The sequence below is a fragment of the Heterodontus francisci genome, chromosome 19 (assembly GCF_036365525.1).
Source record: "Heterodontus francisci isolate sHetFra1 chromosome 19, sHetFra1.hap1, whole genome shotgun sequence".
In the NCBI taxonomy this organism is placed as follows: domain Eukaryota; kingdom Metazoa; phylum Chordata; class Chondrichthyes; order Heterodontiformes; family Heterodontidae; genus Heterodontus; species Heterodontus francisci.
The window spans coordinates 21,804,942-21,823,032 of record NC_090389.1 but is presented as its reverse complement, the minus strand read 5'-3'; the positions used below and the strand labels follow the sequence as shown (position 1 = coordinate 21,823,032).

The window sequence follows — 18,091 nt, the reverse complement described above, 5'->3', positions numbered from 1 at the left end:
TACTCTCATAATCTAATTCCTCCCTCATTGTTTTTAGCCATCCTTTGCTAGTTTCTAAAATTTTCCCAATCTTCTGACCCACAACTACTCTTCACAGCATTGTACACCTTATCTTTCAATTTGATACCATCTTTAACTTCCTTAGTTAGCCACAGATGGTGCATCCTTCTCGATGTCTTTCTTTCTGAATGGAACATATCTTTGTTGAGAGTTATGAAATGTCTGTCACTGCTTCTCTTCTGTCTTACCTTTTAACCTATTTTCCCAGTCCACTTTAGTCCACTTTATTGTCTTACCCTTGTAATTGCCTTTATTTAATTTTAAGATACCAGTTTTAGACTCCAGTTTCTCACCCTCAAACTGAATGTGAAATTCATGTTATGATCACTCTTGCTTAGAGGATCCTTAATTCTGAGGTAATTAATAAATCCTGTCTGCAGAGACTCATCGACAGGATTGCGGCTGCCTGCAACGAATTTGGCCTAACCATCAGCCTCAAGAAAACGAACGTCATGGGACAGGACGTCAGAAATCCATCAATATCGGCGACCACGCTCTGGAAGTGGTTCAAGAGTTCACCTACCTAGGCTCAACTATCATCAGTAACCTGTCTCTGGATGCAGAAATCAACAAGCGCATGGTAAAGGCACCCGCTGCTATGTCCAGACTGGCCAAGAGGGTGTGGGAAAATGACGCACTGACACGAAACACAAAAGTCCGAGTGTTTCAAGCCTGTGTCCTCAGTACCTTGCTCTACGGCAGTGAGGCCTGGACAACGTATGTCAGCCAAGAGTGACGTCTCAACTCATTCCATCTTCCCTGCCTCCGGAGAATCCTTGGCATCGGGTGGCAGGACCATATCTCCAATGCGGAAGTCCTCGAGGCGGCCAACATCCCCAGTATATACACCCTACTGAGCCAGCAGCGCTTGAGATGGCTTGGCCACGTGCGCTGCATGGAAGATGGCAGGATCTCCAAGGATGCATTGTACAGCGAGCTCGTCACTGATATCAGACCCACCGGCCACCCATGTCTCCGCTTTAAAGATGTCTGCAAACGCGACATGGAGTCCTGTGACATTGACCACAAGTCGTGGGAGTCGGTTGCCATTGATCGCCAGAGCTGGCGGACAGCCATAAAGACGGGGCTATAGCGTGGCGAGTCGAAGAGACTTAGCTGTTGGCAAGAAAAAGGACAGAAGCGCAAGGGGCGAACCAACTGTGTAACAGCCCCGACAACCAATTTTATCTGCAGCACCTGTGGAAGAGTCTGTCACTCTAGAATTGGCCTTTATAGCCACTCCAGGCACTGCTTCACAAACCACTGACCACCTCTAGGCGCTTACCCATTGTCTCTTGAGACAAGGAGGCCAAAGAAGTTGCTGTGGATCACACTAGTGTCCACCAGCTCCCACATGCAACAGCTGCAACACATCACCTATCCTGACATGTTTATTGTGTTTTATTTAATTAAGTACGTTTCAAGTTTAGAAATATCACAATGATTATTTGTAGTTATATTAAGTAGTTTAACTAGTTAAGCTGTAAATTTAATACAATATTTATATCTCCCAGTACAAGTTGTAAATTGCCCCTAGTGTAGGTAGGTGGTAGGAGAATGGTGGGGATGTGGTAGAGAATATGGGATTAATGTAGGATTAGTATAAATGGGTGGTTGTTGGTCGGCACAGACTCGGTGGGCCGAAGGGCCTGTTTCAGTGCTGTATCTCTAAATAAAAAAAAAAAATTGTGGGTGACTTTAAATAAATAAAAAAGTGGGCGGCGCAGTGGTTACCACCTCAGCCTCACAGCTCCAGCGACCCGGGTTCAATTCTGGGCACTGCCTGTGTGGGGTTTGCAAGTTCTCCCTGTGTCTGCGTGGGTTTTCGCCGGGTACTCCGGTTTCCTCCCACCACCAAAAGACTTGCAGGTTGATAGGTAAATTGGCCATTATAAATTGCCCCTAGTATAGGTAGGTGGTAGGGGAATATAGGGACAGGTGGAGATGTGGTAGGAATATGGAATTAGTGTAGGATTAGTATAAATGGGTGGTTGATGGTCGGCATAGACTCAGTGGGCCGAAGGGCCTGTTTCAGTGCTGTATCTCTAAATTTAAAAATAAATAAATAAACTACTGCCCCAGTTTAGAGAGGAAAAAAACCCATAAAACCCAATAACCGTTCACCTAAAATAAAAATAAAAAATGCTGGAAATACTCAGCAGGTCTGCTAGCATCTGTGGAGGGAGAAGCAGAGTTAACTTTTCAGGTCAGTGAACTTTCACCAGAACCGTTCACCTACTTGCTCAACTAATTAATGCCTCTGAGCTTCAGCTCTCAGGTCTTGTTGCCTCCGTCTCTCTCTCAGATTATTCCTTGTTCTGTAAAAGACCAGAACAGGACTTCCTCCCTCCCTGCACCAAATTCCCTCACTTACCAAATTCCCGAGCTAAACACTGTCTTACAGTCGAACTGGACTTCATGCTGCTTACTTTGTGCGTTAGCAAAACCTCCTGTATTTATACTAGCTGCAATTCCAGAGACTTGAGTCAGGCCCTGTTGACTAGGGAACCAATTCTAACTAGCTACATACTTAACTAACTGTGCAGCTGCCTCTAGCAGGGATCTTGTTTATCACTAGGAATAAAATAAATTAGAATTTAATGTTAAAGTTAAGTTAAATGCTAAATGCAAACTTGACATGATTTTAGAAAGAGATCAACCCTTAAAATTCCTTCACTTACCAAATTCCTGAGTTAAGCACTCTGTCTCGCAGAACTCAGTCGAGCTAGACCTCGTGCCCCTTAAGATCAACTTTCATAGAAAAATTAAAAAGGTTTTTCTTACACTTATATCTGATCAATTTCTAGTAGTACATCCTCTTGCCTCATATTTGGAAGGCTGTGATTCTCCCACCTTCTAATAGTTTTCTCTCGCTGGTTTGGCAACAAGAAGTTCAGAGATTGAGCAGGGATGCAAAGTATGGGGTGGATGGATTAGACTGTATGTAGGGTGCACAGACATTACAAGGCCGCTGTAAGGATTTTTCGGGAAAAGATGGTGGGACGTATGGCAGAGTATAGCTGATGCATTTAAAATGAGACCTTGCCTGTAGCATTTCTCTTGTGATAGGAAGGATGGAATTCCCCCTTAGTGCTCTCATATTTCAGTTCCAGTCGCCTCATATGGGTAGGTTTAGAGCTGGAGTTGAGAGGATGAAACATTTCCTTGAGAGGGTGAATTATGGTTGTAAAGTATACCACCAGTGTTCAGGTTGAATGAAACCCAGGTAGAAAACTGTATCGTGAGATATAATTGGATTTAGAAATCAAATCTGTCCAGAGCTTCTCACCCCTTCCTACAGCCAGCAAGACCTTTCCAATTCTGGTGGCTATTTGAAAATCTCTAAGATGATTAGTGGGATCAGTGTATTCTGTTGTTACAATCCCGTTAGGGCATTGTTGACTGGGAATTCGATTTTCACTTTTTAAAAGTTATTACTGAAAGAATTACACCACAATATTTTATGTTTTAAACAAAAACTTTACTGTACAAGAGTTAAATAAAGCAAAACACTGCTAACTTAAAGCTACAATTTGGAAGCACTTATATTTTAAACTTAAAATCTTAACAGAACATGAAGATGAATACTTTAAATTCTAAATCTCAACAGAGCACTCATATTCTACTGTTATTTCCATCACAAACATTTTCCCTATATGTTACAGGATTCTGGTGGTTTTTTCACTTCTCCTAGGACCAACCCGAAGTGTACCACAGCTCTTGGGAATTCACTTTGATTTCCCTATTTCCTTAGCTATCTTCTGAGATGTCAGATCTCCTGGATCTGGACTTCCCAGCTTGAGCACGGGCCTGCCTCAAAACCTGATGGCCTCTCGGCTCCTGAGTCCAACTGCTTTCAAAGCCAACAGCTTTCCAAAAGCCAACTGACTGACTTTCAGCAAGCAACCAAAAAAAACCTGACCCTAAAAGCGCAACATCTACCTCCATAACAAAGTAGTACATGTCCCACATAACAATTTAAACCAATTATTTCTAACTCTGAATCTCTTTGATTCCTGATGAATAATTGATATCGCTAACAATGACAAAGCAAACTCTTCTAGATTTATTTGTTGCCCAACTAAACAAGGCTACCTGTGGTTTTATGGCTTTCACCTCTCTAACTCTGTAGGCACTCATGGAGAGATTTTTGAACTTTATATCTTGGGTGGTCTGGAACCTTTTGAAATTATTGCAAGTGCACATTTAATTTCCCAAAACTAAAAGTGACCTTTAAAATATTAACAGCAACCATTAACCAGGTGATTGTAACAGTATGTGGAGAGCTCCTGCCATTTGTTACCACCTGTTACGACCAGGAGAGGAGGGGGTCTCAGGCTCCCCTTTCACCCCTTCTATGGTTTGACCGCAACAGGGTTTATCCTTTTAGCACAGTGATTTAACTTGCCAACTCTGAGTACTTGCTCCTGTTACTCCAATATATACTTGCAAATGAATCAATCGAACAGGTTTTCTTGAGTTTAAACAAGAAAGATGTAAGTCTATTAACCTTATCACTCTAAACAGGCTAAAATTCATAAAATATGCACGCATCCACGCTCACATTCGTATGAGAGGCACACATACACATGCAAATAGATACAGAGGGAAGGAAACAGAATTGGGAAGTTGGAGTAGAGTCCTTAATAAAAAATGGAATTTAAATACGGAAGTTTAGACCCAGTGTCCTTAGTTGAAATTGAAGTCTTGAAGTCCTCACTGGACCATATGAACAATTCAGGCTTGCTTCTCTGGTTCTGGAACGCCAAAGAGAGGCTTTATCTGTCCTCTTTGTTGCTGTGAGGATCTGTAGATTTGAAGTTTAGCTGCAGCCGAGGCTACCCTGGGACTTTACTGGAGAGGGTGAGAGAGACAGTTCCTTCTTTGGAGTTCAGTTCCCATCTGCTTTCTGAGGCACAATTCACAAACTGAGTTACACAGGTAGTCATGTTATGTGACCACCTCTTTGTTTGAAACAAAAGTTTCTGGAATGATCTTTGAAATTCAAGGCTGTTCAGACATATTTGGTGCGGGGGGGGGGGTGGTTTGGCTCGTTCAAGGTCAATGGGTTTCGATAGTTTTTGACGATCAACATTGACAAAGCCATTCTAGGTAATTGAATCAGGGAGCACCCCCCATTGTTCTAGCTGGACTGGGTAATCACCTCTGTCTCCCAGCCGACCTTCTCATATGCAAATTGTGCGTGGCGATCTTTAGCTGCTCTGTTCCGCTTTTTAAAAGTTATTTGTAATAATGTCCAGTAAAAAGTCTCAGGCAAAGTTCCATACGATTAAATTAATATTTTCCATTTGGTGTGTGGGATTTCTGTCACACGCCACTCATTGACTCATTGCAACATTCCAAAAACAGGATGTCAGGACTGTTCTGATAGTGTAAATATTGAAAAACAATTTTGTCATGTTACATTGCAGGTGTAAAACATCAGAAGGAGTTTCAACAGTTAGTGGCTGAGGTGAGGAACAGATGGCAAACAAAGGGGAAGAAAGTGACAAGCGACAAGGATACTGAAGAACAGTATTTAACCATCACAGGTAAAAGGAACAGGGAGGTTTATTTTTCAATTTTACTTAAAGTTTCATCTAGGCTTGCAAACCTTGTTCCAATGTTAGGTGGCCTTTCACATACCAAATCTAATCAAGCAATTCCAGACATGAATACTCTTTAGTTCCGAGTAGGATGATAATGTAATGTAATTGGTTTTATTGTCTTTAAATTTTGGTGTTTTCAATTTTTTGCTTGCACCAGATATGATTATTGAAACCTTCATTCTTGTCAGAATAAGCATAAAATCAAACTATAAAAAGTTTGTTACTGGCATAATATCATTGAGCATGTCACGTGTAAAAATATATATCAATGAAAACATTGTAGTGGGAGGTGTCCGAAGCACAACCTGCATCCAGCCTGTTATCCAAATGAGAAGCAGCCCCTGATGGAGAAAAAAGAGCTGCTCGGAAGAAATCAATGGCAGATTCAACTGCTAAACAGACAGGCCAGACTTTGCTCTTAATAGTACTCCTTTCCTTTCCAAGCAAGAGCTGGTCATAACTGAAGAGGAGATCAGGGCTGCTGAGTAAGGAAGCAGGTGTCAAAATACTGTTTCATTCTGCTTTGGCCTGCAGGTTTTTCTGAAGCAAAGTGCTTTTCATAGCATTTCTCAATGGGTCACTCGTGCTGAAATTGACAGAACACATTGTAGTCAGAATTCAGCTAGTTTGACCTAAAATTCTCAGAAGAAATTGAACCAGACTGTACAGTTTCTTTTTGATCATTGCCTCACACAAACAAACACCAGGCTGATGCTCTGGTTTTGTTAGGAGTCCTACACTGTTTCAGACTCCATGCAGTGGCCAGTGCAGACTATGCCTGATTCAGGAAATGATATGAACGTAGTATCAAAGCATAACTCTTGAGTGTTGAAACCAGGGTGAGTTTGATGCTGATTTTATGTGGAAACGAACTGAGTGGGTTACAGATGTTCCCATTCCATGATACAGTGTTGACACTAGGATTCTGGTAATATGTAATGGCGGGTGTGCGGAATTTTCACAAAAATAGCAGAATAAGCTCTGAAAAAAGGTAGATTTTTTTCCTTCCAAGTTTGATTTGTGTCTGGATGATATATTTTGAATTATATAATGGGAAAAGTGCAGGCAGCTTTGATTTGATTCAAGGTTATTGCACAACATTAACATGTACTGGCAAAACAGCAAGTCTTACTGTTCTGTATTAGAACCACGACAGTATTGTAGCTTGATAAAAACTGTTAGATAAACTCCTTAACCCAATAAAACCATTGCATAATAGAGTGTGGTCTCTTTGCACATCCAAACTCTAGGCACAGTAGATTCACCTAACATTGAGGAGCATGAGTTAGAATTCCAACCCCATTTCTCCCTCCTCCCATTCAATGTACTGGGTGCCATTCCTTTTGAGGACCTGGTTTATGGATGATTTCTTAGTTTGGACAGTTTAGGGCAGATACAGTAGCCATTAACAAAAATGCAATCGGCCCAGCAGCAGAGTTACTGTGTAAGGTGAATTAAGAAAGTTGGCGCAAGACCAGATTTAGCAGAGTGTAAGTCGTCACAAATGTAACAGCCAGTAGAGCTCCTGTGACCTATTCCTACCCTTTAATTGTCTCAGCAGCAGGATATATGCATTATGCCATCATCGACTTTGCAGCAGTGCGGTGACTGATGCTAGACTTTGAGCTCCAAACTGACGCCAGTGTTGGCCACTACCACGTCTCAGCTACTGGAGAGTGATTAATAGTGTTTATTAAAAATATATCGCAAAATGGAAAGGTATCATTTGTAAAGCAGTGGCCCCTGCTGATTTGGTCACATTTTAAAAACTCAATCCACTTCTTGTAGGTCATTTGTACATAATTGTCAGCCCTGTCACTCTATCCCATGTGTTATTGAAGATTGGAAAGGTCACTAGCAATCCAAATAACAGGAAATTTCACCTGTGTCAAGGGGATTGATTGACTGTCAGCAGGGCACTGTTCTTGGATAGATAATTTGGCCTTTGCAACACTCTATCTCCTGGGTGCAGAATTTCAAGTATTTCTAACAATAATATATCTGAGTGGAAGGGCAAATACTTTTTTGTCAGATTTGCTTCAGAAAGTGAATATAATGCACTCATGAATCCTTTTGGCAACTTTTGAATATCCTTTTCAACTTTCAAAGATGTGTGGCTTTTGTCCTATACCTTTTTCCCCGCGTTATTTTAATAGACTCAATTATTGCTGACGAACTTGCACTCGCTGTAGAATATCTAGCCTCTGACTTGCTCCAGTTGCCACACCACTTATGTGGCTGGTGCTGTTAGGTCTCTGGTCAGTGATAAGCCAGGATATCATTGTAATTTTATAACAATGTTGTAGAAGTATAAAAAGGAGACGTACAGCCAGGAGGCATGAAATCCTATGTTAGTATCAGTGCAAAATGGTGGCATGGTCATCAGATAGTAAGAAGTATGTCTCCTGGTTGTGCAGTGTGAGGTTCATGCATGTATATGCATGGCACTGAAAGAGAGCAAATTGCCTACCCAAGTTCCTGATCAGGTAGGGTGCATAGTGAGTGAAATAATTGCTGAGCATTGACTAAGATTTTATGAGACTAATTAGCAAATCCTACTTGCAGGAGAAGATATAAAGGAGTGCCGGCACATGGACTACAGCATACAAGAAGTGCATCAGGATGAGCCACAATTATCACAAAGCACAGGCTCACTTGCGACAACTGATACTTTGAAAGATGAGCATTGTTTGTCCGATGTGGTCGCAGCTTCACCCTTGTCAACAGCCAGGTAACTTCATTTTTGCTTCACTTCTTCATCTCCTCACCGACCCTGTCCAAGATGCATTGATTTCTTGCTGGGGTGCAGTCCAGGTGTTCCAGTTGCTCTGCTGTAGCTTGCCCAAGTTGTTTGTGTCCATCCACCCCCTCAATAGTGTCCGCAGACTATTGGAGTGCAGGCGATATCACAGCTATGCCTGGCCCTGTGTTCACCTGATTTCCACAGGGGCAGTTGCCAGCAGGTGTCAGTAGGTAGGATTAAGGGAAGGGAAGGATGGCTTATGTAAGTTTTCATCTCCCTAGCCCAGGTAAATCCAGGATATTTGTATTCCCAACTGCTGCTCCAGCTGACTTTGGAAAACTCAGCACAGAATTGTCAAATCTGAACTGTATAAATTGGCTGTATTTGCTGACAACGCAACTACTAGGTGGCACAGTACTTGCACATGTGCCCAATTCCGAACATCGTCGTCAAGTATATGTACGAAGTGTGTACTGACACTAAAGGTCCTTCTACACTAAGCAACAAATGGAGACATCATTGAAAAATTGAACAGAGTTGGAGGATGGTGCCAAATGATGAAACTGAGCCACTTTGACACGGGGGTTCTTCTGCTGGCCAGAGTAATGACAAAACATGCTGGCTACAGTCTGCCTTGTATCGTGAACCAACTGGCTTCTCATCATTATGCTCCAAGACTGTCAGGCAGTTACAGTAATCATCATCTTCAGAGAACTGCTGAAAGCTCCACTGGTTTCAGGGCCACAGCTCACAGACACTGTGGTAAACGGTTTGATAAGGTCTCTATGTCTCTCCTGTTACCCAGTTGCTGTGTGTCAGGGCCCTGAAAAATATTAACTTCGGAGCTAAAAGGCAGTCTTGGAGCATGATGGACACATTGATTAGCCTGTTGGGGAATGAGCAGAAGTCGGAGTTGCTCACGCATGCGGTGCTGTCCTGTCTGATTAAGAACATCATAGAGTCAATGGCAAACACCATCCAGCCCTTTGTGGATCCAATGCATCACAGAATCCAGCCACTCTTCGGGGCAGAGTCTGAGAGGGTGGAAGCATTTACCGTGTTGGGGAAATTGACCAAGTGCGGAATTGGAGGGTCCACGTCTTTCTTCTCCTGGCAGGTCCATTCCAACCTGGTGTGCTTGTTGTTGCACTTGGATGGAAAGAGTGAGGAGATCACTTGATCTTGCAGTTCAACACTGTGGATGATCTTCCCACTTATTGGATCTGTGAAGGGATCCTCTTTAACTGAAAGATATCTAGAGGAGGCCAATGGGAGGTACATGGACTTCCTCTGACGCATCTCTCGTCAGTTGGCTCAAGATTTCCCCAATAGCGTGAATGACTACGCCACGGATTGTGAATCATTTTTCACCGATGACCAGGAGCAGCTCCGGGATCGCACAAAGGCTTTTTCAACGTTCCTCCTGAGGCAGCCAGCGTGTTCCCGACTCAGCCGGTGGGCCACCTGGTAGAAGAACTGCACAATCAACTGCTGCTGTCGAGTACCAGAATAAAGCTGAAAGAGAACCAGGCCCTGATCCTCCACCACCACCTCTTATCATCGAACCGATCCTCTTTTCATGATTTGTAAATTACTGTAAATAGGAACATAGAAATGTAGGAGCAGGAGTAGGCTATTCATCCCATTGAGCCTGCTCCGCCATTCAGTACAATCATGGCTGATCATCCACTTCAATGCCTTTTTCCTACACTATCCTCATATTCCCTTATGTCATTTGTATTTAGAAATCGTCAATCTCTGCTTTAAAAATACTCAATGACTGAGCTTCCACACCCATCTGGGAGTGAGAATTTCAAAGATTTACAACCCTCTGAGTAAAGAAATTTCTCCTCATCTCTGTCCTAAGTGGCTTCCCCCTTATTTTGAAATTGTGTCTCCTGGTTCTAGACTCCCCAACCAAGGGAAACACCTTACCTGCATCTACCCTGTCTATCCCTTTAGGTATTTTGTAGGTTTCAATGAGATCACCTCTCATTCTTCAAAACTTTAGAGAATACAGGCCCAGTTTCCCCAATCTCTCTTCATAAGACAGTCTCGCCAACCTGGGAACAAGTCTGGTGAACCTTCTGAAGGAGGGTCACTGACCTGAAACATTAACTCTGCTTCTCTCTCCACAGATGCTGCCAGACCTGCTGAGTATTTCCAGCATTTCTTGTTTTTATTTCAGATTTCCAGCATCTGCAGTATTTTGCTTTTATTCTGGTGAACCTTCGTTGCACTCCCTCTATTGCAATAATAGCCTTCCTAAGGTAAGGGGACCAAAACTGCACACAGTATTCCAGGTGCAGTCTAACCAAGGTGCTATACAATTGAAGCAAGACTTCACTACTCCTGCACTCAAATCCTCTTGCGATAAAGGCTAACCTACCATTAACTGCCTTAATTGCTTGTTGTACATGCATGTTAACTTTCAGTGACTTATTGACAAGGACACCCAGGTCTATACTTTCTAATCTATTACCATTTAAGAAATACTCTGCACATCTATTTCTCCTACCAAAGTGAATAACCTCACATTTTTCCACATTATGTTCCATCTGCCACATTCTTGCCCACTCACTAAGTCTTTCCAAATCCCCTTGAAGCCGCTTTGCTGCTGCTTCATAACACACATTTCCATCTAGTTTTGCGTCATCCGCGAACTTGGCAATGCTACATTTAGTCCCCACTTCCAACTCATTGATATATATTGTGAACAGCTGGGGCCCAAGCACAGATCCCTGCGGTACCCCACTAGTCACTGCCTGCCAATGCAAGAATGACCCGTTTATTCCTATTGTCTGCTTTCTGCCTGTTAACCAATCCTTAATCCATGCCAGTATATTACATCCTATCCCATGTGCTTTAATTTTGCTAACCAATGTCCTGTGGTGGACTTTATCAAAGGCTTTTTGAAAATCCAAGTGTACCATGTCCACTGACTCCCCTTTATCAATTCTGTTAGTAACATCCTCAAAAAATTCCAACAGGTTCGTCAAACATGATTTCCCATTCATGAATCCATGTTGACTATGCCCAATCAGATCATTATTATCCAAGTGTCCATTTAACACTTCCTTTAGAATAGATTCTAGCATTTTCCCAATGCTAGATGTAAGGCTAACAGGTCTGTAATTCCCTGTTTTCTCTCTCCCTCCTTTCTTAAATAGTGGGGTGACATTTGCAACTTTCCAATCTGCAGGAACTGCTCCAGAATCTATAGAATTTTGGAAGATGATCACCAATACATCCATTATCTCCATAGCTACCTCTTTCAACACTCTGGGATGTAGAATATCAGGTCCTGGGGATTTATCAACCTTCAGCCCTGTTAATTTCTCCAATACAACCTTCTTACTCATACTAATTTCCTTCAATTCCTCATTCCCTTGGATCTCTAATTCTGGGAGATTTCTTGTATCTTCCTCAGTGAAGACAGACACAAAATAATCATTTAGCTTCTCTGACATTTCTCTATTCCCCATTGTAAAATCTCCTGACTCTGCCTGTAATGAAGACACATTTGTCTTAGCCAAACATTTCCTTTTTACATACCTATAGAAGCTTTTACAGTCCATTTTTATAATTTTTGCTAGCTTACATTCATATTCTATTCTCCCTTTCTTTATCCTCCTTTGCTGTATTATAAAATCCTCCCAATCCTCAGGTTTACTACTATTTCTGGCAACTTTATAGGCCTTTTCTTTTAATCTCATGCAATCGTTAACTTCCTTTGTTATCCACAGTTGACTGCCTTTACTTTTGGGGTTTTTGTGCCTTGAAGGAATGTATAGTTGCTGTAAACTATGTAATATTCCTCGAAAGACTATCCATTGCCTATGTACTGTCATACCTTTTAATATTTTGTCCAATCCACCTCAGCCAATTTGCCCCTTCTATCTTCATAATTTCCTTTGTTCAAATTTAACACCCTGGCTTCAGATTGAACTACCTCACTTTCAAACATAATGTAAAATTCCATCATATTATAGTCACTCATCCCTAAAGGTTCTTTTACAACAAGATTATTAATTAGCCCTTTCTCATAACATAACACTAGATTGAAAATAGCCTGTTCTCCAGTTGGTTCCTCAACATACTGCTCTAGAAAACCATCCCTAACACGCTCCAGAAACTCATCCTCCACAGCATTAGGGCTCCTTAGGTTTACTCATTCTATTTCCTTCAATTCCTCATTTCCCCCTAATCCCTTGGCTCTCTCCGGGGAGGTGGTAGCATAGTGATATTGTCACTGGACTAGTAACCCAGAGACCCAGGGTATTGCTCTGGGGAGATGGGTTCGAATTCCACCACAGCATTAGGTGGAATTTGAATTCAGTTAATAAATCTGGAATTAAAAGCTAGTCTGATGATGGCCATTAAGCCATTGTCGATTGTTGTAAAAACCCATCTGGTTCACTAATGTCCTTTAGGGAAGGAAATCTGCTGTGCTTACCTGGTCTAGCCTTAATGTGACTCCAGACCAACAGCAATGTGGTTGACTCTAAAATGGCCTAGCAAGCCACTCTGTTGTATCTAACTGCTACGATGTCAATAAAGAATGAAACCAGTTGGACTACCCGGCATCGACCTAGGCACCGGAAACGACAACAGCAAACCCAGCCCTGTCGACCCTGCAAAGTCCTCCTTACTAACATCTGGGGGCTTGTGCCAAAGTTGGGAGAGCTATCCCACAGAGTAGTCAAGCAACAGCCTGACATAGTCATACTCACGGAATCATGCCTTGCAGACTATGTCCCAGACATCGTCATCACCATCCCTGGGTATGTCCTATCCCACCGGCAGGACAGATCCAGCAGAGGTGGCGGTACAGTGGTATATAGTTGGGAGGGAGTTGCTCTGGGAGTCCTCAATGTTGACTCCAGACCCCATGAAGTCTCATGGCATCAGGTCAAATATGCACAAGGAAACCTCCTGCTGATTACCAACTACCGCCCTCCCTTAGCTGATGAATCAATACTCCTCCATGTTGAACACCTCTTGGAGGAAGCACTGAGGGTGGCAGGGGCGCAGAATGTACTCTGGGTGGGGGACTTCAATTAATGTCCATCACCAAGAGTGGCTCAGTAGCACCAATACTGATCAAGCTGGTCGAGTCCTAAAGGACATAGCTGCTAGTCCCGGTCTGCGGCAGGTTGTGAGGGAACCAACAAGAGGGAAAAACATATTTGACCTTGTCCTCAGCAATCTGCCTGCCGCAGTGCATCTGTCCATAACAATATTAGTAGGAGTGACCACCACACTGTCCTTGTGGAGACGATGTCCCGTCTTCACATTGAGGATACCCTCCATCGTGTTATGTGGCACTACCTCTGTGCTAAATGGGATAGATTTCGAACAGATCTAGCAATGCAAAATTGGGCATCCATGAGGCGCTGTGGGCCATCAGCAGCAGCAGAATTGTACTCCACCACCATCTGTAACCTCATGGCCCAGCATATCCCCCACTCTACTATTACCATCAAGCCGGGAGACCGACCCTGGTTCAATGAAGAGTGCAGGAGGGCATGCCCGGTGCAGCACCAGGCATACTTCAAATTGAGGTGTCAACCTAGTGAAGCTACAATCCAGGACTACTTGCGTGCCAACTGCATAAGCAGCATGCGATAGAGCTAAGCAATCCCATAACCAATGGACCAGATCTAATCTCTGCAGTCCTGCCACATCCAGCTGTGAATGATGGTGGACAATTAAACAACTAACAGGAGGAGATGGCTCTACAAATATCCCCATCCTTACTGATGGGGGAGCCCAGTACATCAGTGCAAAAGACAAGGCTGAAGCAGTTGCAACAATCTTCAGCCAGAAGTGCCGAATTGATGATCCATCTCGGCCTCCTCCTGCAGTCCTCAGCATCACAGATGCCAGACTTCAGCCAATTCGATTCACTCCGCGTGATATCAAGAAATGACTGAAGGCACTGGATACTGCAAAGGCTATGGGCCCTGACAATATTCTGGCAATGGTACTGAAGACCTGCGCTCCAGAACTTACCGTGCCCCTAGCCAAGTTTTTCCAGTTCAACTACAACACTTTACACAAAAGGCAGGACAAATCCAACCTGGCCAATTACCGCCCCATCAGTCTACTCTCCATCATCAGTAAAGTGATGGAAGGTGTCATCGACAGTGCTATCAAGCGGCATTTGCTTAGCAATTACCTGCTCAGTGACACTCAGTTTGGGTTCTGTCAGGGCCACTCCACTCCTGACCTCATTACAGCCTTGGTTCAAACGTGGACAAAAGAGCTGAACTCGAGGTGAGATGAGAGTGATTGGCCTTGACATCAAGGCAGCATTTGACCGAGTATGACATCAAGGAGCCCCAGCAAAACTGAAGTCAATGGGGATCGAGGGAAAACTCTCCGCTGCTTAAAGTCATTCCTAGTGCAAAGGTACGTGGCTGTGGTTGTTGGTTGGTGTCTGAGCTCCAGAACATTACTGCAGGAGTTCCTCAGGGTAGTGTCCTCGGTCCAACCATCTTCAACTGCTTCATCAATGACCTTCCTTCAATCATAAGGTCAGAAGTGGGGATGTTCGCTGATGATTGCACAATGTTCAGCACCATTCGTGACTCCTCAGATACTGAAGCAATCTGTGTAGAAATGCAGCAAGACCTGGACAATATCCAGGCTTGGGCTAATAAGTGGCAAGTAACATTCGCGCCACACAAGTGCCATTCAATGACCATCTCCAACAAGAGAGAATCTAACCATCTCCCCTTCACATTCAATGGCATTACGATCGCTGAATCCCCCACTATCAACATCCTGGGGGTTAACCATTGACCAGAAACTGAACTGAAGTAGCCATATAAATACCATGGCTACAAGAGCAGGTCAGAAGCTAGGAATCCTGAGGCGAATAACTCACCTCCTGACTCCCCAGAGCCTGTCTGCCATCTACAAGGCACAAGTCAGGAGTGTGATGGAATATTCTCCACTGACCTGGATGGGTGCAGCTCCAACAACACTCAAGAAGCTCGACACCATCCAGGACAAAGCAGCCTGCTTGATTGGCACCCCATCTACAAACATTCACTCCCTCCACCACCGGCGCACAGTGGCAGCAGTGTGTACCATCTACAAGATGTACTGCAGCAACGCACCAAGGCTCCTGCGCCAGCACCTTCCAAACCCGCAACCTCTACCACCTTGAAGGACAAGGACAGCAAATGGATGGGGACACCACCACCTGCAAGTTCCCCTCCAAGCCACCCATCATCCTGACTTGGAACTATATTGCCGTTCATTCACTGTCGCTGGGTCAAAATCCTGGAACTCTCTGCCTAACAACACTGTGGGTGTACCTACCGCACATGGACTGCAGCGTTTCCATTGCCTTCTCAAGGGCAATTAGGGATGGGGAATAAATGCTGGCCTAGCCAGCCACGCCCATATCCCATGAATGAATTAAAAAAAAATATACAGATTGGAGTCACCCATGATTACTGGATACCATGCTACATGCATCTCTAAACTTCTGATTAATGCCATGCCCACACTACCACTACTGTCTGGCGGCCTATAAACAACTCCTACCAATGTTTGCTGCCCCTTGCTTTTTCTTCGCTCCTCCCAAACAGATTCCACATTTTGTTCTTCCGATCTGAGATCCTCCCTTACTAATATACTGATCCCATCCCTTATTATCAGCGCAACACTACCTCCTTTTTCTTTTTGCCTGTCCTTTCTAAATGTCGAATATCCTTGAATATTCAGTTCCCAGTCTTGATCACCCTGTAGCAAGTAGACCATACCCATTTACCTGTATTTGGGCAGGTAGAATGCCCTTAACCTCGTCTTCTTGACCTTCTGCATTCTAAGCCTAGTTGATGCCTGCCTTTGTTTCGCCTGCCTTCTAATGTCACTTGCTACTTTGCTACCTCCTGTTACTACTTTGCTTCCTTCCAATTTGAGCTACCCCTCAGGTTCCCTTCCCCTTGACAAGCTCGTTTAAACTCTCTCCAACAGCACTAGCGAATCTCCCTGCGAGGATGTTAGTTCCAGTCCTGGTAAGGTGTAGCCTGTCCATCTTGTACAGGTCTCACCTGCCCCAGAGCCCGTCCCAATGCGTCATAAATCTGATGCCCTCCCTCCTACACCAGTTCTCCAGCCACGTGTTCAATTGATCAATCCTCCTATTCCTATGCTCTCTAGCACGTGGCACTGGAAATAATCCTGAGATTACTGCTTTGGAGGTCCTGCTTTTTAATTTCTTTCCTAACTCCGTAAAATCTGATTTCAGGACCTCATCCCTCTTCCTATCTAAGTCATTGGTACCAATGTGGACCATGACCTCTGGCTGTTCACCCTCACCCAGAAGGATGTCTTGCAGCGGTTCTGTGAGATCCTTGACCCCGGCACCAGGGAGGCAACACACCATCCTGGAGTCACGTTTACTGCCGCAGAAACATCTGTCTGATCCCCTGGCTATCAAATACCCTATCACTATTGCTGTTCCACTCTTCTTCCGCCCCTCCTGTGCAGCTGAGCCACCCATGGTGCCACGGACTTTGCTCTGACTGCACTCCCCCAAGTAACCATCACTCCCACCAGTATCCAAAATGGAAACCCGATTAGCAAGCAAGATAGACTCGGGACTCCTGCACTGCCTGCATGGTTCTCTTAGACTGCCTGGCGGTCACCCATTCCCTTTCTGCCTGCATGCTCCTACCTGCTGTGTGACCACCTCCCAAAACGTGCTATCACGTAGTCCTCTGCCTCGCAGATGCACAACAGTGACTCCATCCGCTGCTCACATTCCGAAACCTGGAGCTCAAGCTTCTGCCAGTGACACTTTCTGCAGATGTGTTTGTCTAGGAGAGATGGTGCGTCCATGACTTCCCACATACCGCAGGACGTACATTTTGCTTAGCCGAGCTGATCTGCCATAACATAACTTTAAAAACTTATTCCAATGAGAAGTAAAACAGTTACTCGCCAATCAACCTCTTCCCCTGCACCAAAGAGAGAGGCAGCTACTGGACGCTGAACAAAGGGAGAAGAAAGAAAGAAGCTCCTCCCTCACGCACCAAACTCCCACTTTACACTCTGTGCACTCAAATTTATTTTCGTAATTTATAGTTCCCCTCCTTCCCGAACTCCCTCTGTTATCAAACTCCTTTCTTCACACTCTCTGCCTTCCAGCAGCACTCAGTGCAGACAAGCAGCACTGAGAGTCCCCTCAGTTTATATTCTAAATACATTCTATTGTACTATATTAAATATGGGTGTGGTATGAGATAACGGGAATGGCATGGGGGTGTGGCTGAGATAGTGGAATTGGTTAAGAATAGCAAAATGGAGGGGACAATTATTATTATTCAAAAGATATTCTTTGTGCTAAAAATGAAGATTTACTAGAATTGAATGAAAAGTTTTGGAAAAGCTGTGATGATGGAGAAGCCAAGTTGGATCATCCACTCAGCTCTTCTGGCTGAAGATGGTTGCAATTGCTTCAATCATCTTCAGCTTCGTCTTTTGCACTCTCATGCTAGGGTGTGCCATCATTCAGAATGTGAATGCTCGCTGAGCCACCACCTCCCATTGTTTAATTGTCAACCACCATTCACTACTGAATTCATAGATTGTATAGTCGCTTTGTGTGGTCTAGCACCATGAGAATCAGCGACAATGCAGGTCCGCAAGCAGTACGAGA

At 43.9% G+C, this 18,091-nt stretch overlaps 1 protein-coding gene across 3 annotated transcripts in view; it reads left to right on the top strand.

Moving 5' to 3' along the window:
* Nucleotides 1-18,091, top strand: part of rad18 (RAD18 E3 ubiquitin protein ligase) — a 396,256-nt gene that overhangs the window by 205,958 nt on the left and 172,207 nt on the right. For all 3 annotated transcript variants that reach the window (XM_068051447.1, XM_068051446.1, XM_068051448.1), the window contains exons 10-11: nt 5,493-5,612; nt 8,235-8,400. In XM_068051447.1, coding sequence (XP_067907548.1) covers nt 5,493-5,612; nt 8,235-8,400 — 286 coding nt within the window. The remainder of the gene's footprint in view (nt 1-5,492; nt 5,613-8,234; nt 8,401-18,091) is intronic.